The sequence below is a fragment of the Hermetia illucens genome, chromosome 3 (genome assembly GCF_905115235.1).
Source record: "Hermetia illucens chromosome 3, iHerIll2.2.curated.20191125, whole genome shotgun sequence".
Classification (NCBI taxonomy): Eukaryota; Metazoa; Arthropoda; class Insecta; order Diptera; family Stratiomyidae; genus Hermetia; species Hermetia illucens.
This window is the reverse complement of record NC_051851.1, coordinates 136,926,485-136,950,714: the sequence shown is the minus strand read 5'-3', so window position 1 is coordinate 136,950,714 and position 24,230 is coordinate 136,926,485. Positions and strand designations below refer to the sequence as shown.

Below are 24,230 nucleotides of genomic sequence, written 5' to 3'. Positions count from 1 at the left end.
TAATGAATTCAGGAGGATGAAATTTTCTGCTCTGGTTACAGAAAAGAAACTTTAAAATCAAAAACAGGTTTTGTGTCAATCTTTAAAATGTTTGTAGCCTTCGGAAATTGCATGCGTGTGAAGAAACATTAGAAATAAGCCAACTGTTGAGTAGCTTTCGTAAGAGATATACCGTTTTGATATATGAATGTCTGCTTGATGTTTGCGATGGCGAATAGGATTGAATTGATCCTGAAAATTCATCATTAATCTTTAGTTTTGTTTTCAAACGGTTTCAGAAAAGAGCGGAGAAAAACACCACGCATACAATTTCTCACGATTGTTATTCAGATCTAATCTACACGATTACAAACAAATTTCGCAATCGCTTGGTATTGGTTCGTTAGAAATCAAAAATGTATTGAATCTTGTCTGCATGTATAAAAACGTGAACAGTTTATACAGAAAATATCTTGAACGAAACGTACACCAATAATTTGTTCACTGTTATAGTTTCGCTCTGACATAAACGGCACTTGCGTCATGTTCGCTATAGCCTAGATGTTTCGCATGCTTGAGAACTTCACTGCAGGCGGCTGTGGCGGGCATGGCATGGTCGAAGCACTCCGATAGATTTAGAACCAATCGAACGTCCTTTTGGATGTGTGCCAGCGGGAGCTCGGGTGTGAATTCATTGCCCAACATTTCTGTAAAAGTTAATTGACATTCAGGCCCTTCAGTCAGAACAAATTAGACATGGAATTTACCTGTAGCTTTTTTGATTATGAATGGTGAGGAGAATGTTGTCAGCTTAATGATATCAATTACATCCTTCACTTTCACTCCGCTCCTTTCAGCTGAAATATCAAATCAGATTAATGACTACCATTCCAAAAACATTCCTTTCAGTTCAAGCTCACTTACCTAGCGACATTCCTTCAGCTAGCCCGACGAGGCTCACACCAATCATGCCTTGAATGATAAGGTTGACTTTGCATGCATTTCCAATATCACCTGAAAAATGATTATCAAACTTAAAATGAATTTTCTATATTTTTTTGTGTTCCATTTACCCATGAAGAACGAATGCTTCGCTATCGACTGGAAGCACGAATGACAATCGTCGAAGAGAGTGTGGTCCCCGGCAGCCATTACGATGAGCGTTCCTTCTTCAACTTGAGGTTTTGAGCCTTGCAACTGAAATGAAACAGGCAAAATTGTGAAATAATAACATAAACTAAAGGGAATCGTCCTACCTGAACTTCCAAGTATCTCATTCCCTTTGTTAACATTGCCTCAGCAATATCTTTTGATGTTTCTGGATCAATATTCGACATTTCAACGTATCCCTTGTTTGTTGATTCTAAGTTGGCTTGAAGAACGCCACAGTTGCCGAATACGATCTGTGGAAATTTGACATTATATTTGAATGAAGTCACTCTTAGCAAGCAAATAATCTTACGTCTTTTGAAGCTTGCGGATCAGCCACGCAGGAGAATGTTATATCGGCATTCTCAACAACATCTGAAGGTGTGCGCCCAAAGCTAGCGCCAGCCTCAATAAACTTTCGACACTGAAAACCGAACAAACCACGGATTAAAAACCTGAACATTGTCTCTCATGAAAATTCATCTTACTTTCGTAGCAGTGCGATTCCACACGATGACCTTGTGCCCGGTTAATATTAAATTCTTAACAATCGTGCTGCCCATAATGCCGAGCCCCAGGAAGCCGAGAGTCAGTTTTGAAGGACTAATTTCACGACATTTGATATTCGGTGCATCCGAATTCATATCGACTTCGTGCGCCGATGGAGGCTGGACCACTGTCCTATTTAGTAAGGACGTAACAAGATGTGTACTTGCACGTGAAGTACTTGGCGTGATAATGTTATCAGTCGAGAGCATTCGCTTGCGACTTGGCGCCGGCGACGAAAGACGTTTTCGTTTCGACGGGAGCGAGGATGTGCCACGACGATCATTGCGTTTCTTTGCTAGAATTGATTTGACCTGCGGATGTTTTCAATTATAATTCACTGATGAGTTCTTTCCATTGTAGGTTTTACCTTTTTTGGTGATGGTGTTTTCTTGATTGGGGAATCTGATTCGACGGTTTCGTCGCCTCCGTCACGTAACCGATTGAAACGATCTTCGACGGATTCAGAGTTTTCCGTGGGTGGAAAGTTTTCAGCTTCATATTTCTAAGGGACATATTGTGTTTATTTGAGCAGATTCTTTTTCTCTACACAGATTGCACCAAACTTACCTCCGGATCTTTGATGTATTCTTCGATTTGCTCTACCGCATCTCGGAACGCTCCCGTTTTACTTGTTTTTAATAAATCGTCTTTGTATGGCAGATACGGTTTGATATTTTGCTCTTCGATCCATGCACTTTAAAATTAAAGGAAAACTGTTGAAAATGATTGAATGAGAACCCAATGCCAAATTTAGGCCATTGATAGTGATTTCCATGTTTCAGATACATTTCAACTTAAATTTCATTTTGTGTGTGATCCTTTTTAAGGTTTTGTGTAAAACAAAACTTTATTAAAATCAATTCAATGTCTGTCTGTCACACGCATTTTTCTTCAAAACGGCTAAATCGATCCGAACGAAATTTGGCGGACAGATGGGAACTATGAAATCCCACGCATACAGCGAGTGGCATAAATTTAGGTGGAGTTTAAAGGGGGGCTCCCCATACATGCAAAGGGGGGATTCAAAAATTTTTTTCGCCGGATATAGTTGTGTGGGGCATCAAATGAAAGGTCTCGATTTTTAATTTCCGAAACTGATATTAGTTTTGGCATAAATTGCAAAGTGCGTGAGTAAGGAGTCAAAATGTACGCACTTGAAGTGAGGCAGGACTCATTTTCGGAAACTACCCAACCTAAAAATCCGAAAAAAAAAATCAGGGTGGTGCGCCTAGATGAAATCTAGGCCTCAAAATATGTCCCATTCCCATATCTGCTCAAATAAACTTACTAACAGTATATTACCAATTTTTTGAAATTTACTGGAAAACCCCCCTTAAATTGATTCTAGGACTTCCGAATTTTGTATCAGCATAGGGGACAATATTTCGTATATATGTGCTAAATTTCATGGAAATCAGGCAATTAACGCCAAAGTTATAGCAGTTCAAACTTAGCAATTTCGAGCGAGTTTACTGCTTCCAAAGCCATGCAAATCGGATGATGACGTCATAATTACCCAGAATAATTGACATTCGCGTGGAATATTAAAGTTACATTTATGAAAAATCTATTTATCTGCAGCCCTTTTTAAGGTTTTGTGTAAAACACTTACGTGAAATCTAATCTTCGAGAGATGTCCCATTCCGGTATCTGCTCAAAAAATTTACTAATAGTATATTGTCAACTTTTAGAAATAGACTAAAAAACTCCCCTTAAGTTCATCCTAAGTGTACTAAATTTTGCACCGACATAGAGGACAGCCTCGTGCATGCACATGCCAGGTTTCATGAAAATCCAACTATTAGTGGGAAAGTTATAGCAGTTCAAACTTATCAATTTCGTGCTAATTAACAGCATCCTAAGCCATACAAATAAGATGCTGACGTCATAATTAACGAGAATAATTGAAATTCCAGTGAAATATTAAAATTCCATTCAAGAAGAATCTAATTCTCCCTAGCCCTTTTTTATATTTGATGTTGGTTAAATTGTTGGCATTTGCTAATAATATTAAACTCAGAGTGTGAAGCGTATGAGGTTGACTATTTCAATTCAGTGCTTTCCATCAAATGATTTATTTAAATTACTTTCTAAAAAATAGAGGCCAATAAAATTTTTAACTATGTGACTGTCAGGCTCACCGCTCCTCACCTCTTCTTCTTTTTCTTCAGCCTTCAGTTCACAAGCGGGGTCGACTCGTCGTGATCGGTTTCGTCATTTTATTTTATCAAATGCCTGATCAGGATGTAATCGCGAGACCTTCAAATCCCCATCCAGTGTATCATGCGACCATTGTTTTGGCCGGCTTTTTGGTTGCTTACCATTGACTTCGATGATCTCACCAATACTGGTTGTTGAATTCTCGTTAGCGTGAATTATGTGACCACACCATCGAAAACGCCTCTCTTGCAGTTTTTCCACGATCGATGCAAACCCATATCGATCGCGGATATTCTCATTTCAGACGTAATCGAAACGTGTCACGCCACCAGTGCAATGCAACATCTTCGTCCCCATTACCGCAAGACGCCGTTCATTGTCCTTTATAGTCGGCCAACACTCAGAACTATAGAGAGCGGCAGACGGACGACATTGCAGTAAATTTTAGATTTGGGACGTGCGCTGATACGTAGATCACAAAGAACGTCAGTTGGGGAATCCCGCTTCATCCAGGTTGCATTAATGCGTGAAACAATTTCATTACGCAGTTCTCCATTGGCTGAAGGCGTTGACTCGAGATTTTTAAATCGCTGAGTTCTGGCAATGGCAGTAACCAATGGAGAACTACGTTATGCTCCTCACATAGGGAAACACAAAACCTTTTATACCTGAAGCGTCAAGCTTCCGGTTTCCCGACTTGTTATATATCTACTCACAAGTGCACACATAATACACAGAATGAAAACGGATTTATCATTTTTGAGGATGTTACAAATGGGACAAAGTTATTTGTTGGCCACGGTTCTTCTAGATGGCGTTTCAGGATAGATAACATTAGTTTGATTTGGTGATTTGAGAGTATCTCAACTCCATCCCGGTCAGGCTTATGACCCAGGAAAATGGCGCTTTCGATCGGGTCGAGCCGACCCCCGAGTAACAGGCTAAAGGCTAAAAAATAAGCCTGGTGACGAACTAACCTTAGTGATGATGATTCGAAATGATGGGTTGCATAGGAGCCTTAGCACATAAGTTTGACATCTGATGTTGTAAAGAACCTTGTTAGCCAGAACGTTCATAGCTATCACAGCATTGAACTGGTGGTGCAAATTCAGTTAAAAAGGACTGCCGACTAGCACTTGATAGCGGTTCTGAACATAAACTCGCGTAAGGACTTTTATAAACCCCCACTCCCACAAGTTTGAGAAATTCTAAAGATACACTCTAGCGATTATAGCCAGTTGTAGCTAAACTGCAAATAAGATTTTCAGGAGGGAAGGTAAAATACCCTCTCATCGGTTCAAAATTGATGATTCTAAAGCTCTTTGCAGGAGCAGATTACTTGACTAGCCCCCCTCTGAAAAGGCTAGTCTAGGTATCTCCATGGGGATAACACCAGAGTAGCTCGTAGGGAATAATTGAAGGTTAGCATAGTCAATAGCTGCTTGAAAAGCGGCAAACTTAACATACTGACGATTTGTCTATAATATTGTAGTAAAATTAATTCCGGGAAGTGGTAACTAAATGGGGCAAGTAGCTAACCTAAAAAGGAAAATAGAACAGATTGACCCGAATCGATTACTTGTCAAATTTGGAAAAAACTCGATATGTGAGGCACACCAGATTCTCCTGGGTGCGAAAGTCTTCGTTTTTAAGGCTAAACAATGTGACTCTAAGGGTACACGTCTGAATCTGGACTGGCAATGCTATCTAGATACAGTGCGGGGCTACAATCAAGGAAATGGGGTTCGTTATGAGATAATTACACTTTTCAGGTTTTACCTGCCACCGAGCTTAAGCCTGTTTTCTGGGAAAACCTTGGCGTCCTGAAAGTTTAGATTCGAAATATGGAAGGAAGAGTCCATTGAAGAAGACTTTGACGCCAGTATCTTCGAATGAGACCATGGTTTAATACGGCTTTCGAGGAAGATGAGTTTTAGGAACTATACAATCCCTTATTATCCTACCGGAAGCATTCCAATATTTTGACACCCTGTTTGAGAACGTACTATCCCGGACGTCGTGCCCCTTGATATGAAGTCCTTAGTGTTAGTAGCAGCAGCATATTTCCTCAGGTGCGGCGAACGCGTAAGAACTTCCGGCGAATATCTACTAGATAAAACCCCGTAAAAATTGAAGTAGATACATTTTTCTCAGCCTCATCTATGATAGAAGGGTATATGAGTCATAGGACTTGACCACAATAGAAGAGATATCACTGAACCCCTAGTGGACCCAAGTTGAAATATCAATGTGCAAAATTAGACATGACTACAAAAAGTCGCTAAAAAACCGATGAGCAACTGAAATTGCCAATTTACGAATCAACTCTCTCAAGTTTCTCAAGATCTCAGAACTCGGCGAATTGCGTAGGCTAAGTCGAGATAATCCTTAGTTCCACATAGTATAAAAACGCAAAGAAGGAACTCCTCAACGCAATTGTAAAAAGCATGCTTCTAACCGGAAATAGACAATGACATTAAAATGGGTCCATGCAGCCTTGGTTATAATAAAAATAAAACTAGGTAGCTTGCTCCTACTACAATATATTTTAATAGTTAGTAAATACGTATTTCGAAAGCTACTTACTCTCTTCCTCAGTACTTAAGCTACGATAACTATTTTTCTTGGTTATAAGTTGATCATTACAAAAATCATCAACAACTCGTCTAAAATTCTGTTTTATGGAGGCAGCTAAGATGAAGGAAGCACTTTTTCCTGTCCACTTTATTAGACCCGGTGGGTAAAACGAGTTGAAATACATAACGCGATGATATCTCTTCGTAACGTTGCACTATTCTAAGTCTCAGCTCAGAACCACAGAACGGAACTGTCTGGGAGTACCAGTGAGATGGAGAGCTAAATCGAAGAAAAATTGATATTCTTTCTAGGCGGCATCCTGAATTACTATACCAAGGATAATCTATCGAGAATATTTCATTTCGATAAGAGGTTTGATATACGTTGCAGCAGCAGGGCAAACTGGGAGACGATGCCCTCTACATATGGCCTAATTGCAGCAACCGACTACCTGGTACACAGACGGATCCCGGCAGAGGGAGAAGGCGTCCGGGTCATTGGTTCAAGGAAAACATACTTTGAACGAATGCTTGGGTGGAGTTGGTGGTTACGACATTGAAAAACAAAGAGAGAGAGCTAGAGAAGGGGATCGATTTAGATGTTTTTAAATAAGGAAATCGTATGTGATCATTTTGACGATGTATTTATTCGAGCGAAAGATAAGAAGTGATTGAGAGCATAAAAACAGGCTTAGAACTGTTTGGCGAATACAGCTATAGATTGATAACAAAAGCCGTATTTTAAAGAAAATATTTAACTTTTAGGCCGAATGTAAAATTCATCCTTTACTCTATCTTTTGGGTGTGTAGTTAAAAAAGTAATAGTCTGTGAAGTGTTCGGACAGCTGAGTGGTTAGGGTATAAGTAGTACCTGAGTCAAATCAGGGTTATAATCTCGGGCGAGCACAATGCTGACCGCATTGCCCCCTACAGTGTTACTGTAGTATACCGTTACGGTCTTGAATGAAGTGCTCTAACAGACTTCAAGGCCCTAATCCAATATGGATTGTTGCGCCAACGATTATTATTAATAGTCTGTGCAGACAGGGGGCAACAGAAACTATCAACTAAGAACTGTAGATGGGCGTAGTTTCTGGAGGATTATTCTTACACCACTAAACTTATACTTGGCAAAAAAATGCGGAATGTGGACTCTTTAAGTCGTTACTCTGTTTGAAGCTAATATTACGAAACAGCAAAACCAATTTGATGAGTAAAGAGATGCGCTACGATAGCAAGCTAATCATCAGATTTAAAAAATTCAAGAAGTAGGAAGTCCTACAATCTACGGAGAAAACACCTGCAGTAGAATAATAAATGGACCATAAATAATTTCTTGTGGATGTCGTTTTGACGCGTTTTTTTAAGGTTTTGTGTAAATACATGCAAAAGGGGGGTATAAATTTTTTTTTCATCAAATATAATAATGTGGGGTATCAAATTAAAGGTCTCGTTTAGTACTTTTTGAAGCCGGTCTTAGTTTTGACATTTGTTGGAAAGGTGGGGAGTGCGGGGAGTTCAAAATGATCATTTTTTTAACGAACCAATTCTCAGAAACTACCAAACCGAAAAATCTGAAAAAAATCAGGAGGCTGCCACTATATGGTGCCTGGGGTCCGAAATACCTTCCATACCGATATCTGTTCAAATAAAGTTAATAATAGTGCATTACTATAATTTTTAGCAATTGGCATGAAAACCCCCCTTAAGTTCACCCTAGAATCACAAAATTTTGCAATAGTGTAGGCTACGTCATAGAGCATGAGCTGTCGCTTCAGTGCAAATTCAAGACTTTGAATGTCAATATCACTTGAAAGTGGGTATATGCGTATATTACGTGCTACATACTAATGGGACAAATGCACACTCACATCTCTATATGAAAGAAATATACAAAACCTTTCATATCTGAAGCGTCTAGCTTCCGGTTTCCAGACTTGTTGAAACTGCATGTTGAAAATCGTGTGCCAAAATCTATCCAACGGCATTCTTTGAAATTTTCACAACTTATTCAGAACACATTTCTACGGTTGTACTACTAGAATAATTATTGCGACCAGACATCAAGCGAATGCTCGCTGGAAAGAAACTTAGCACCGATGAAAAGGTAATCGCCGACACTGAAACCTATTTTGAGACTAAAGACAAATCGTACTATAAAAATAGTATGATTTTATCAAATAATTATTCTCTATGTTAGCGAGCGAGCTTTTCAGCTCATCAAACATTTGTCAGTGGTTAGCCTTGCCTGTGATGATAAGTGTTCAACAAATTTCGAACAAAGAGGAAGACATTAAATATCAAACAAGTCGGGAAACCGGAAGCTCGACGCTTCATGTAACAAAGGTTTTGTTTGCTTCTTTTGTGAGTATATTTGAGTGCAGAACTATCCTATTTGTACGTAGCCCATTATGTATAGGCATTTAGCATGTCTGACTAATCACTTCAGTGTGATATTGATATTTAGTTGCAGTAAATTTACAGGGTAAAGTCAACTTTGAGCTACTGTAACTTTGTTAGTAATAGTATGATTTTGATCAAACTTGGGGATAATATGCCTCATATTATATTTTATACTACTACCAACTTTTATAAGTCTGAGATGAGGAGGTTTTACTCAATTTCCCCAAAAATCTGGTAATATACTATTATTAACTTAATTTGAACAGATATCGATGTGGGGAGTATTTGGAAGCCTGGACACCGCAGCTTCATGATTTTTTTCAGATTTTTCGATTGGGTAGTTTTTGAGAATGGGTCCGTTAAAGAAATCATCCCTTCCGACCCCTCCCACGCCCCGCCTTTCTAACAAATGTCAAAACTAAGACCGGCATCGAGTACTAATTAAGACCTTTCATTTGATACCCAACATGATTATATTGCAAACAATTTTATACCCCCCTACTGAATGTACGGACCCCCCCTCACTGCGTGTCTGGGCGATCACAGTTTCCACCTTCTCACCAAATTTCGTGTCAATCGGTATAGCCGTTTCTGAGAAAAGTGCGCGGGACAGACCGATTTTAATAAGGTTTTGTTTTGCAAACAAAACCTTAAAAAGGGTGACAGAGTTTCACTTCAATCCGTCAAAAATTAGCTAAATTGAGCCTCGTCTAAAGACAATAATTTTGGAATTGGACAGCTATCAGAACAACGTTGTCAAATTTCACTTGATTTTTCAGTCATATGTTAGAAAAAAGATAATGGTAAATATTAGCCGTCGTCCCACTCAAATTTCTCGGAAACATTTGAAACAATTTGTAATAATGCTAGGTAGACTTGAAACCTTTTTGATTTTCCAAAAATTGCAGAAGATTCTTTAAATTACATTTTTGATAATGCATTTTGAAATACTGAATGATTCTTTCGTCCATTAGTTGGTTGAACTTGTACCCGTCGTATTAGGAGAAAACAATTCGATTTTGAAGGATTTCGTTTGGAACATCGGCGGCACTCACTAAGTCAAGACATTGCTAGACTGATTCAGATCAGCGCTGGCAATGCCAGTGGGTGAAGAATAAAGTGCAGAGAGTTTACAGAAACTATGCCATCCCCACTGAGAAACCAATAGTTGAAATTCTGGACACACTAAAGCAGAAACTTTTTGTCATATGCAGTCGGTTAAACCGGTATGGCGGAAGTCATTCCAGACGTATCCAGAATGCAACATACGCGAGGAATCAGCGGAGCTTTTTCAGATCTCTCAACGAATTCCAACAGAGCGTCCATACAGTACAATTTTCGGTGACGGAAGCGAAAGAGTATTGGGGTGGAATTTGGGGGTTACCCGCCCAGCATGCTGAGTGGATCACCGTCGAAGGCACCCGCCATGTCAATACGCTTGGCATGAATTTTGTGGATGTTACCGAAGAGGAAGTTCGAGAAGCCATAAACAGCTCGAAGAACTGAAGGGGCCCCAAGTCTGGATCGGTTGCAGAATTTCTGATATAAGAAATTTAACAGCGTACACAGTCGGTTGGCACGCAGTATAAATGAGGTCATGAGTCGGCCGGAGGATTTTCCACACTTCCTAACTGCGGGGATTACCCTAAGAAAGACACGGTGGAGGACCCCGCAGAGACAAGACCGATTACTTGTTAACCAACCTACAAATTCATAATGTTCATTATTAGTGGAAGGATCAATGCGCACCTCCAGACCAACAACATTCTGTCCGAGGAGCAGGATTGCCGAGTTGAGTCAAGGGGTTGCAAAGAGCAACTTATTATCGACTCGGTAGTTCTAGGGCAAGCAACTAGAGGCCAAAGAAACCTTTTTAGTTGCTATATCGATTATGCCAAGGCTGTCGATGCTGTCCCGCATACCTAGCTAACCCCTTCCATGCTTACTGAAGGCTAGAGTGCATGGTTTTGCAATAAAGTATGGAGTATGTGCTAAGTGCGAACTGACACACTTGATGCACTTAGATGACATCAAGCTGTGTGCTGGGACTGACGACCATCTTAGAAGTCTGTTGCGAATAATAGACATGTTCAGCCGTGATATTTGGATGGAGTTTGGATTAGACAAGTGTCGAATCCAAGCCATCCGCGGAGGTCATCACGGGCCGCATGCCGGACATAGCATTGGTGACCTCCACATCGAAGCTATGACCGAGACAGACTTCTACAAGTACCTAGGAATTCTGCAAGGAACCCATGGTCGAGTTGGTGATCTGAAAGATGCTCTGCTGTCCAAATTCTTGCGATGTGTAAAGCTGGTACTGAAATCGCATCTCTCGGGGAAGAATAAAATAAGCGCGTTGATTGTATTCGCTATCCCTTCACTGCCTTATGCAAACTTATCCACATTATCATTGCTTACTACGTAATATTTTCTCCCATATACTGTACATTCATATGTATCTAAAAGTACAGGCCTACTAAGTATATGTAAATTTTGTATAAATTAGGAAACATGAAATGAGAAATACATAGTTCAGCAGAACTATCAAAGGTAACCAAGACGTGTTTAATTCTTGTGGAGTTCAGCAATTGCTGCTCCTAGGATCACACTACGTGTTTCTTGTAGATTTTAAGCAATTGCTGCTCCCAAAGTCGGTTAGCCTGGAGTTTGGTATTTTAGCTGCTTCGACTTTCCATAAACTCATTTAGAGAGAAGGTAAGGTAAAGAGGCTGAGATCAGAGGAACTATCAGCGGACTGGCAACATCACACCGTGGACGAAGACCGATCTGGAAAACATCCAGCGGCGGATACGAACAACTATGTCCAAATCCCAAATGCATCATCTAAAGTCTGCCGTGGAGCGGATGAACCGGAGGTAGGGGCGTGGTTGATGTGGCGGCACAACATCATCGCCAAGTCGACTGGCTGCGCGCTTATTTGCATTTGTCGAACAGATGGCTGTGTGTTTGGGAGCTCTTTGCTGAGACGGAGGGATTCGTGTGCGCCATTCAGGACGGCGTGGTCGCCACCTGAGCTTATAAAAAGCTCATCATGAAATAACGGGTGGAGAACGACCAGTGTAGAATGTGTGGTTCGGCGTTAGAGACGTTGGACCATCTCATTTCTGGCTGTACTGCAATATATCACCAGGCATAATGCTGTATGTAAAGTTATCCATCAAAAACTTACATACAAGCATGGGCTGATCACGGGAACATGTCCGGTTTACCGATATGAGCCGCAAGCAGTACTTGATAGTTGTTTACAGCATGTATTGGGACCGGCAAGTTCTGACTGATTCGCCATACTCTACATAACAAGCCTGGCGTACTGTTAGTTAACAAGACGGATCGCTCCGCGTATATTATTGATGATGCTATCCCCCATAATACCAACATTGAACGGAAATACGTGGAGAAGAAGGTGAACTATGAGCCATTGGCTCGGGAAATCGAAGAAATTTGGCGTCTCGAGCGGGTGGGTGTAGTTCCCATAATATTGTCAGCTACAGGTCATCATCATCAACGGCGCAACAACCGGTATCCGGTCTAGGCCTGCTCTATCCATCCATCGCTCCATCTTAGGCAGGGCCTGCCTCGTCTTCTTTTTCTACCATAGATATTGCCCTTATAGACTTTCCGGGTGGGATCATCCTCATCCATACGGATTAAGTGACCCGCCCACCGTAACCTATTGAGCCGGATTTTATCCACAACCGGACGGTCATGGTATCGCTCATAGATTTCGTCATTGTGTAGGCTACGGAATCGGCCATCCTGATGTAGGAGGCCAAAAATTCTTCGGAGGATTCTTCTCTCGAACGCGGCCAAGAGTTCGCAATTTTTCTTGCTAAGAACCCAAGTTTCCGAGGAATAAATGAGGACTAGCAAGATCATAGTCTTGTATAGTAAAAGCTTTGACCCTATGGTGAGACGTTTCGAGCGGAACAGTCTTTGTAAGCTGAAATAGGCTCTGTTGGCTGACAACAACCGGGCGCGGATTTCATCATCGTAGTTGTTATCGGTTGTGATTTTCGACCCTTAATAGGAGAAATTGTCAACGGTCTCAAAGTTGTATTCTCCTATCCTTATTCTTCTTCGTTTGACCAGTGCGGTTTGATGTTGTTGGTTGATTCGTCTTCGATGCTGACGTTGCCACCATATATTGTCTTGCTTTCACTGATGTGCAGCCCAAGGTCTCGCGCCGCCTGCTCGATCTGGATGAAGGCAGTTTGTACATCTCGGGTGGTTCTTCCCATGATGTCGATATCGTCAGCATAGGCCAGTAGTTAAGTGGACTTGAAGAGGATCGTACCTCTTGCATTTACCTCAGCATCACGGATCACTTTCTCGAGGGCCAGGTTTAAGAGGACGCATGATAGCGCATCCCCTTGTCGTAGACCGTGGTTGATGTCGAATGGTCTTGAGAGTGATCCTGTTGCTTTTATCTGACCTCGCACATTGGTCAGGGTCAGCCTAGTCAGTCTTATTAATTTCGTCGGGACACCGAATTCTCTCATGGCCGTGTACCGTTTTACCCTGGCTGTCATCATAGGCGGCTTTAAAATCGATGAACAGATGGTGCAACTGTTGTCCATATTCCAACAGTTTTTCCATCGCCTGCCGCAGAGAGAAAATCTGATCCGTTGCTGATTTGCCTGGAGTGAAGCGTCTTTGGTATGGGCCAATGATCTTCTGGGCGTATGGGGCTATCCGGCCTAGCAAGATAGTGGAGAATATCTTATAGATGGTACTCAGCAACGCGACATCTCTATATTTGCTGCACTGTATGATATCTCCCTTTTTATGTATGAGACAGATAATGCCTCGTTGCCAATCGTCAGGCATTGATTCGCTGTGCCATACCTTGAGCACAAGTTGATCAACCACTTGGTGTAATTGGTCGCCTCCATATTTAACGAATTCGGCTGTAATTCCACCGGCTCCTGGCGACTTATGATTTTTTAGCCGATGAATTGCACGGACTGTTTCTCCTAAACTTGGTGGTGGCAGTATTTGTCCGTCGTCTTCAGTTGGCGGAACCTCCAACTCGCCGATGTTCTGGTTGTTCAGTAGCTCATCAAAGCTCCAATATGCCCATTCTATCGGAAATCAGATTTCCCTCTTTGTCTCGGCAGGATGAGCATCTAGATAAGTAAGGCTTCATCCTGCTGACTTGGTAAAACTTCTGCGCCTGGTGCGGTTGCTTCCTGTACTTTTCTAGTTCACAGACTTGTTGGTTCTCCCAAACTTCCTTTTTCCGTCTATGAAGTCGCGTCTCCACTCGACGGGTACAGGTACAGGTATTGTACCGAAATCCCTCACGACTTCCCTTGATGTCCTGGGACTTTCGCACAGTCTGGTTCAAACGATGCAGAAGTACACAATTCTGCATACGTGTTTGATGTTGCGGGGAGTTCTCGACGGGTTCTCCCATTGACCTACCACCAGCGCCCTTTAGTTTTTAAGTAGGTAGGATCGTCCGAGCGTAGCACTTAGTGCTAGTATTAGGTAAAATCCGGCATCTGTCGAAATTGTGATAACCCGGAATAATAAATTTTTTGAAGACAGTCATGTGAGGGCGCATTCACCTGAGGTAGGTACTCATTCATAGCTGAGTCGACTGTAATACAAATCCCACTGCCACCAATGGGATTTAAACCGCGACCTTCCGCACGAGAGCTTAGTGTTCTAACCACTGAGCTCTCCGTAACACACACTTAGCTTAATAAATGAGTTAAAAAACAATTCAGCAATTTTAATATTTTTTTAAATGTTCAGAAAAATAAATGACACCCTAATTTTTGTGTCCATGGAAAAGACCATAGAAGAGTATTCGATTAAAGATAAGACAATTCAATTGAAGAACAAAGCAGATCCTTTTCGAGACTTTCCCATTGGGAAACTTGGTCATTGATCTCAGAAGACTGGACAAGAATCTGTTTGGCCTGTTCTGATAATGAAGGTAAAAGACTACCATCTAAATCTTCCCATGTTGCCCTCTGTCTGATGGTCTAGATCAACAGAACTTGGTTTTATCTGAACAAATAAAATTGTTTCAGTTATTTCAGTTTCAGATCTATTTTTATATTCTGTGGTTTGTTGCGCTGGAAAGGACTTCACATGCAAATCATCTAAACTTTTTAGCCCAAATTAGGCGATGCAGATTTTGTAGTGCATATCGTCGATCTAGTTATGGTCGAAATGAAATAAACAAAAAATATATTCATGGCAGTCACTCGAGCTTACGTTTTATTATTTTGATAAAATTAAATTGTACTTTGTCAGCCGTAATGCCGCTCGGCAAGATAACGAATTGGGGGGAAATAGGAGAAGCATAATCAGCAGACCTAGCAGGCGACAAATTTTTACCTGCTCTCACGCCAGTCAGAGACCAAATGCACCAAGCTAAAAACAGCCAATTGGGAATAAACCTCAAAGAGAAGCGTAAAACTAAAATATCCAGTTCAGAATAAATGAAATCCCCGCGTGGAGACTGCCCGTACAACCTCTAAACGTCAAACTTGATCAAAACGAAACTTATTTTGCCAACTAAAGAATGGAATACTGAACGCGCCAATGCGCTGTACAGGTCAACGTTTTTTTGATACTACTGCGGCACGACTCTAGCTCAAAATGGCAGAACAACGCGGGAACTAGCATTAAGACTTAGCGCCATATTTGTAGTGCTTTCTAGCCCTGGACGCTTCTCCCTGACCTATTGGGAGCTCAATTGGGATATAGATAATTGCTTCAGGATACTCACTAGTTTCTCGTTCCGAAAAAGTAAATACACTGCGTGGCAACGTTCTTCTTTGGTGCTTTTCGCAGTTCAAGTGGCGGGTCTGAGATTTTTCCAGGCCACGGTGAGAAGCCTTTCATTTTAGCCCTGAAACATGAAAATTCATTTCAGTTAGTGGTAGAATAAGAATCTAGTACATGATATGAGGGGCAGTATGCATAGATTGTTGAAATTTCTGAGTTTTTCATACATTGATCACAAACAGGCGGGAAATCTTGACCGGCCATTGCCGCCAAGTTGTACACAAAGTTAGGTTAGGTGGCAATGTCTTGGCATTTTCCGCGGAATTATTTGGTACACTTGCATATTTCCCGCTCGTTCGTCGGAAGTGGGATCTACGTGACCAGAATCACGTAAAACTACAACGAAATGTCTGCATTTACTCACCAAACGAGGTCATTCTTCTTAAATGTTCCCGGTGAAGTCGGTGGCGCCGACATTTTGGCTTTTCACTTGTCCCGCTTCCGCGAAGACGATCGAGCGCGCGCGTCTAGTTTCCTATAATTCACCGTGCACTTGAAATGTCGTCAGACACAATATTTGCGCGATCGAAATCCACGCACAACAGGTGAAACTGTTGTGAAAATTAATGTTAATTTCCTGGCGATGGCAGAATCACAGGCACCGAAGATGAGGGAAAACTGCAATTTGACACTCACGAACGCGTTCGCTTGCAACGACGACGACGTCGAGGGCGACGGACACAAGCACACACAGGCGGCGAACGACGACAAACGACAAACGAATTTGAAAGGACGCGTCGCTCTAGAGCTTGAAACCGATCGGGGCGCGGGCAGCACCGATAAGAAAAAGCGACGCGGCGAAAATGCAAATGGCGCTTGGTTGTGAGTTGGAAACTTGGTGGGAATGCAGAGTGGGATTTTTGAATTTCAGAAGAAAATATCTGACATTTGTTGAGATTTGCTGAATGGACGGTGAAGTTCTTCAGATAAATATCCAGAGAGAATCGATTTATTATGCAATGAGCATTTCTCCACTTTCTAAAGCAATTTCCTCTTGCTATGCCCGCTTGCGAGGCAAATACTCGTAAATGTGTTGATCAGAAAGGGAAGCAGCAGTAAATAGGTCACATATCTAAGCGAGCAGGAGGGGAATTTGATTACCTGAACTTAGTTGTTAGTACTTTAATTAATAAATAAATTTGGGTAATTCTCTGTCTGAGATCTAATTTTTAAAAACTAAATAATCTTTAACGTTAATGTAAGCCATTTCGTAGAAAATTCTACATTTTCCATTTGCACTGTTCAGCATATCCCTACGTTTTAAGATCTTCGGACAAGAAACGTTGGCGGGCCATCACCGACATCAAATACCAACATTAGAATATCGAAGCATTTAAATTCGCCTGTTTTCAACGTAGTGTTTTGATTGCGTTTGTACCGTCAACTGCCTCCTAATGATATTGTGTAATGTAAATTATGGTAAGATGAAATACAGAAACTGGGAAAGAAATTAAAAATAAAATCAAAGCTCGAATTGCCTTGCTCTAAAATGATTGAAAGTTTTGCCAACTGGGGTGAGTGTATAAGATAAGATAAGGCAATACGCATTTTGGATAATGTTAGTATAGAGATGTCACCAATATCAGCACCATGGTTCGTGTATTGGGATAGATATAGTGAATTTCAATGTGAAGTCTATTGGTGGTTGCCTACGATTACTTGTATCTAATCTTGCCTGGTGGACGGGATGTTGAAGCTGAAACTCGGGAGTAGGGGAATGCGTTTACGTACAGAGTGTTGGACTCCCGCAGCAGCACGCTGTCGGACTACCAACTAAACACCTCCCTGTCATCAGAGAATTAGCCTGGAACCGTTTGACACATTACTTCGGGCTCTCACTCCATTGCAGGTAAGACTGGAAACTTCCATGCCCACGTAGATGTTGGGTAAGGAAGTTAAGTTCTTGAGGGCTTTACGTGAGCACCTGTCTGGAAGACTTAATCCCACGGTCTTCTTAGGACACGGATTGATTTTGTGATCACAATCAAAGCCCCGCTGAGACAAGCAACAACGGTACCAGTCTATACCAAGTGCATGGCTTAGCATTCATACTGGTGGATGCAAGAATTACCTAAATTTCTACCGAACTAAGGAGTACGGCATCCGTGTTGAAACGCAACACCACGCCGAGGCCCGAAGGTCTCTTCTCGCTTGAGCACAACCACAACTACCATGAAACTCCCACTAGGGGGGCCAACTGCAAACAACCGAGCTGTACTCACATACAACGGGATCCGGTGGAGTTCACCCGAAATATGAGAGTCCAGGAGCTATCCAGGTTCCCATGGTACCAGTATATCCCTGGTAAGGTTTCATGACCAATTTGCTACTTCAGATGAGTTCCCGTGCAGACTCGGGTCTGATCGCCTTGATTAGGCCTTTGGAGCATTCGCCTACTGCATCGCGGCCGGCAAGCCAAAGTGAGTACAACGTCTCCCGGTGCCACCACTATGGAGGTTCTCCTCGGCCACCTGATTTTGGTTTGGCCGATAGGGTTGCCGCCCCGTCTTTCTCACCGCCACCTCAGAGCACCAGACAGATAGACAGACAGACAAACCGACAGACCAAAATCTGCAGAAATGTTGAAATTGAAGAACTTCGGAAGGTTTGCCTTAAAGTCAGGAGACACATCCAATGTAGCAGGAACCGACCTGGGCCTGAGGAGTTGATATAAAAAGTCGGGGAAGGAATTAAGAGAAGTAAAACTGAACATTTCAAGACGTTATGCAAGGAAGCGCACTTAGACCCATGGGCAGGTGCATACAAGACAGTTATGGCATCACCCAAGGGTAAATGATCACCACCGATCTCCAACCCTGATTTTCTGCGGGATATCATTAGTATTCTCTTTCCACAAAGTTTCAAATGAACCGAATCTTCCCACTGTTTAGATAGATACTGAAGTCATAAAGGAGATCCTTGAAAATAAAGCACCCGACATTCTCAATAAAGTTCTGGTAGTGGCCTTCAAAATGGTTCCTTCAAAGAAGTGATTTTTTCGGAAAAAAGGGGGTAACAGAAGATTGGGCTAATCTCGAAGCCAAATAGGCCTTTGGCGACCTTTCGTCTTACCTGCCTAAATACCTATTAAACGGCATCAGTAAACTGCAATAGGCTTACATCGATTACAGATGAGGATGCTGGTCTCTAAGATAAGCAGTTCTGTTTCCGAAATGCGAGAAAGGTTTTTAATGTTGTTAGGTGGAGCCAAATAGTTGAGGGTTTGTGACGGTACATTGGAGGCAAAAACCACGAACGGTTCTGCGTGGAAAGATCTTCCGAACTACCCGCCGGATCAGCTACGGGGGCTACAGTAGTCAGCTTAACAGTTTCCGTGACAACATCAACAACAACGACGTCTGCAGATGGATTCACCGTTGGCCAACAAAATTCGTTCGCTGCCAAAATCAATGTTTGTGCAGAATCAGGAGATGTGTTAATTCGGTGGTGTCACGTTTCACACAATGCGTTCTTTGAATTGAGGCGGCGTGATACCTTAGAAGCACGGCCGTAGGCTGGTGACACGCAGCACTACAACCGTTTTGTATTCTGTCTCACACTATACATATATTTCAATGCGATGCGAAAATGATTACATACATATGCATATGTGCTTATTTGCGGTGAATGATGGTTCAGTATATGGTTTCTAGCCTAGGATACGCTTAATAATGTTTAGGCAAATCCTCCTTTTGCAACGATTGATCTCCTATAACACATTATCTATCTGATATGGGTTTTTGGGAGTAGGGTAGGTGAATGCATTTACGCACAGAGTGTTGGACTCCCGCTGCCGGACTACCAACTAAACACCTCCCTGTCATCAGATAACTAGCTTGGAACCGTTTGACATATTACTTCGGGCTAGCTTCCCGCTCTCCCAGCTTTGGGAGCCTTCAAGTCAGCGAATTCCTTTCACCAACGAGAGGGGAGGGGAGGAAGGGAGTTGTCAGTTCAGGGAACCCCTTACCGTCCGATCCCTCCGCCGGTCGAATTCAATCTTCTTTGCAATAAGAAAAGCCCGGACATAATGCGCAATACGATTCCAGGTGCCAGCATCTCTTTGACAATGTTGTCTGGAGAGAGCTCCCTGCTTCTGCATAAAGCTGTTAACGAAAGCCGTTCCACCTTTCGCAAGAGAAAAAAGTGAATTCAGCGTCGTCCGCCACTCCATTGCAGAACACACAATCAGGAGATCGCGCCTTCCCGATCCTGCGCAGGTAAGACTGAAAACCTCCATGCCCACTTAGAGGTTGAGTGCGTTCGGTTCAACCAAGGATCTAATTTGTCGATGAGGTGCCCAGTCCCTCTACCCCTTGGCTCATTTTGCCAAGAAAGTTGTCATTCGGTAAGGGTGCGTTGACGTTTTTCACGGGCAACCATCTCTCTGCAGGGATCGTGGCGCGTCTGGCGAAAGCGTCGCACACACTGCGGGCCTGGGACGGTGTCCGATCTTCAGGGCGGAATTGGAGAGGGCTAGGGTGCGAACGCCATGATCCGCACTTTGCAAATTAACATGCACCGGAGTGCAACCGCTCACCAGCTGCTAGCACAGTTCGCTGCGGAAGTAAATGCTGATCTAGTGCTGATTAGCGAGCAATACCGAAACAAGGACCCGTCCTCATGGTATCTCGACTTATCGGGCACCGTTGCCATCTGGGTTCGGGACGACGTTCGACTTCGTGTTCTTGCCGAAGGGGGGGGGACGGATTTGTCTGGATCCGGTGTTTAGGGATAACGTTTTTTAGCGTTTACCTGACGCCGAATGAGACGATGCCGGACTTTCTGCGCCGGCGCCGAACGTCGTCCCGAACCCAGATGGCAGCGGTGGTGGATAAGTCGAGATGCCATGAGGACGGGTCCTTGTTTCGGTATTGCTCGCTAATCAGCACTAGATCACCATTTACTTCCACAGCGAACTGTGCTAGCAACTGGTGAGCGGTTACACTCCGGTGCATGTTAATTTGCAAAATGCGGATCCGCCCTCTCCAATTCCGCCCCGAGTCCGTAGTGTGTGCGACGCTTTCACTAGACGCGCCACGATCCCTGCAGAGAACGCAACTGTCGCATTCATTGCAAATCTTCGGTTAATGACCCACTTGGCCGCATCTTCGGCATGCTGTCCTCCTGTCCGGTCCCTTGCAAGCTGGTGACGTGTGTCCATAGTCCAGACACCTGTAGCACTTAGTTGGGACTATCCGAATTCGCGCCCTGCATACTTCCCATCCGATTTTGATTCTCCCGCTATTAAAGAGTTTCCTTGCATATTGCTCGGGAGTTCCACCACGGTGAGCTCTTTCCGCTTTTTCCCCAGTTCGCTTTGCAGTGGGCTGCTTGCGGCCCGTTTGACGCAAGCAGCATTCTCAGCGGGGAGTACGGCTGTTTCTACTCTCCAATCGTCTTCCGCTGTTCTCCACGCTCGTCCATAGAAGGAGATGCGGTCCAATAGTTCTTCCAGTTCCATCAGCCCGTTTTTTAAGGCTTTGGTGACGTTCCTCTGGAGAAACGTTGCCGATCGCATACGCTTTACCACTGCTGTGCATTTCCTGATTAGCCTTTCCTCTTCGGTCGACTGCACTTCCACTTTATATCCGTTTATATCCGAATCCATTTGCTCAGGACTAGCGATTCTGACCGAGCTTTCTTCCGGAACAGGGGCATTACAAGGTATTGGAGTTGCCATCTCCGCATGGTTAGTCGCGCCACCTACTAAGGCTTCCTCTTTATTTGGGCGCCCCGATGTCACATCGGGTATGTCAGTCCTCGCTACCTCTTTCGTTGATCGCTGCGGTGAACGACGCATTTTTGTGCTCCGCCCAAACGCACTCAGTTTTTCCTTCTTCCCTGTTGTTTCGTCGATTTTTTTTTATTAATGTATGTTTATTCTACATGAAAAACTGACCAGCGTATCGTGTGTAAGGGAGCCGCAATAGTCAGGCAAGCGTGTACCCTCGGGGACACAGCACAGCAGTCGTGAAAATTTCAAAGAATTTGGTTTGATAGATTTGCATTTGCATTTAAAAAGTGGAATGCGGTTTTCAACCATAAAATCTTAACTGACCGTTAATTTGTTATACCTAGTCCATAAACCTTAGGTTTCTTGAAGAAATACATGTAAAGCCTTGGCTTCAGTTCTTATGATTTTAGCGAAGTCATTCGAAACCGAATATCAAAAAATCTCTTTACCCATATATTCTATTCTATATCTAAATACAATTGATGCCAAAAAAAATCGATTCCGCGGACTGTGGAACATAACATGCTCCAGGTCCTCAGGTGTGCAACCACATCCGGGACAAAAGGGAGAATCATCCAGCCTGAATTCGTGTAGATACTTTCTGTAACCACCATGTTAATCTCGCCGTGTCGTCGCTGGATCTACTCCTCAATACGGGGAATCAAAGTATGGGTCCAGCGACCCTTCTGCGAGTTATCCCACCTTTGCTACCATTTTTCCAGCGACCCTCGCCTTGCCGGTTTTCGGTATTCAGCATCCTTTTCAGGTGGATTCATTTTCTTTTTCTCATATAGGCAGCGTGCCTCACTTGCCAGAATGTCTATCGGGATAATCCCTGCAATAATATACGCCGCGTCACCTGATATTGCTCTGAAGGCGCTGCACACCCTTAGCGCCACTAAACGGTAAGTTATATTTACCCTCCTCCGATTACTCTTCACGCTAGTGCTTCCTCCCAAACTGGTGCTGCGTATAATATCATAGTATGGAGCGAACCATTTCAGCCACAAGTAATCTGCGACTGTATCTTCGGCTTTCAATATAAGGCATGATCCGCGTTAATGATACGCTGGTATTTGCCGCTTTCTCAAAGGCATAGTCCAAGTGTTCTTTGGAATTGATTCTGGCGTCAATTATGACCCCCAGGTATTTGATAACCGGTTTCGAAGTGATGATGTGACTACCAAAACGAATATTAATCGTATTCCTCTTCCTACGGTTGGTAATCAAGACCGCCCCTGTCTTTTGTTCTGCAAGGTCAACCTGAATCATCTCCAGCGACGCTTTTATTGTGCTAATGGTTTCGTTAGCGTACACACTCAAAACGGGTCCTCTTCTTTGGGATCTTGACGATCATTCCCTTCTTTGACTCTTTGGGCAAGGTCTCGGATTTCCGAGATTTCTGTACGAGTGGAAGGAGCAATTCAGCCGTAACTACAGGTGCAGCGATAAATAACTCTGCGGGGAGACCGTCAAATTCAGCGGATTTACCGCGAAATGACCGAAATGATTTCTCTTCTGTTTAAAAGAACATTTCGTATCCGCATTTTACTATGATTAGGCATGTGTTTTCTTCACCTCTTCAGTTGTTCATCATCGTGGATCAGAAGTCGATCGTTGATGTCGTTCACAGGACCATCGAAAGATTTGCGACCATATGCAAGCTCTTTCGTGATGCGGTATACATTCCTAAATTCATTGCGATCTCCGGATCTTCCGCTTCTCTGACCACCGTAATAGCAAATTCTTCCTTGTCACGGCATACACTACGCTGAACTTTCCGGGATTTCGCTCGGTATTTAAGTTCGAGCGCGACACGCCCGCCATCACTCACAGCGGTTAGTAGAACCTTCGCTCATCGATCGCTTTCACGATTTCGCAGTCAGCCAGATCTTATGACGCCTCTTTGGGACGTGGCCGACGAGCTGTGTAGTACTCGAGAACTTAGGGGGTCGCAACTCTCCAACCCTAGGAGAAGTGGCGGAAGCAACACGCAAGTGAACGTGAGCGACCATTAGATGATCCCTTTCGCGACCTCTCTTGTTAAGCAAATCCAGAAGACAACTCCTAAATCTACTGTTGATCGCGAAGTGGTTCATCTGATTGTTCGTATGGCGTCGCCTTGTGATTGGTAGCACATTGTTCGAGTACAGAGCCTGACATGAGACCAGTTGCAGAAATCTACAAACCTCCCACCGTTACTGTTACGGTCGCCAAAACCGCGCTTCCTCATCACATATCCCAGAAAGGTGTTGTCAGATTCTACTTTGTCATTGAGATCATCCATCACGATCACAATGTCACCTTTAGGAAGTCTCCCCTGAACTGCGTTTAATTGCATCCTTCTCCACTATATCGGAAGTTTCCGTTGATGGGTAGCATTTTACAATTGTGATGCTTCTTAACTTTTACCGAAATCTTGCAGTTAGAGAGAACCCGTCTAGCGGTAGCCGGCAGAAGCAACCCGATACCAGATTCTCGTCTGCTACCACTTGGGTTTCTAGAATAGAAAAGCACATTGCCATCAGTGTCGCAAGAGGAAGAGGAGTATTCTCCAGAGCCATCTTACTTCGCTTAGGCCCAGAATGTCCAGTTTATATCGCTGGAATTCCCGCTCAATTTGGAGAAAGCGCGGAGCGTGTACACATTCCGGAAAATCATAGTCCGTCTTCGATAGCCAAAGGTTGTTGCCGTGAGGTCAGTCCCTATTCGAGGCGTTGTTGACGCCTCTTTTAGTCGTCTCTTACGACAAGCAGGGAGGGTTTTGAGTGTATTCTTAAGCCTCAACTCACAGAAGCATTACAATTGTATAGTGCTATATACTAACGGGGACTTTCGATATGATGGAG

General features: G+C 43.1%; 1 protein-coding gene across 1 annotated transcript; it reads right to left on the bottom strand.

The window, feature by feature from the left end:
• Positions 1-256: 256 nt before the first annotated feature.
• Positions 257-16,445, bottom strand: LOC119651636 (putative oxidoreductase GLYR1 homolog). Its single transcript, XM_038055300.1, has 11 exons — positions 16,009-16,445; positions 15,586-15,708; positions 2,245-2,371; positions 2,045-2,179; positions 1,617-1,988; positions 1,442-1,552; positions 1,236-1,382; positions 1,053-1,176; positions 904-993; positions 747-836; positions 257-686 (listed from the first exon to the last, which is right to left on the bottom strand). Exons 1-11 carry the CDS (start codon positions 16,059-16,061, stop codon positions 487-489), a joined length of 1,572 nt encoding a protein of 523 aa, XP_037911228.1. The 5' UTR covers positions 16,062-16,445; the 3' UTR covers positions 257-486.
• Positions 16,446-24,230: the final 7,785 nt, after the last annotated feature.

What these genes read in the sequence shown, in the direction of transcription:
- LOC119651636 (XM_038055300.1), bottom strand. Translation starts at nt 16,061, where the DNA reads ATGTCGGCGCCACCGACTTCACCGGGAACATTTAAGAAGAATGACCTC. An exon ending in TTTTTCGGAACGAGAAACTA is followed by an intron (nt 2,372 to 15,585) that starts GTGAGTATCCTG and finishes TTAATTTTAAAG; the next exon opens with TGCATGGATCGAAGAGCAAA. An exon ending in TGAGATACTTGGAAGTTCAG is followed by an intron (nt 1,177 to 1,235) that starts GTAGGACGATTC and finishes GTTTCATTTCAG; the next exon opens with TTGCAAGGCTCAAAACCTCA.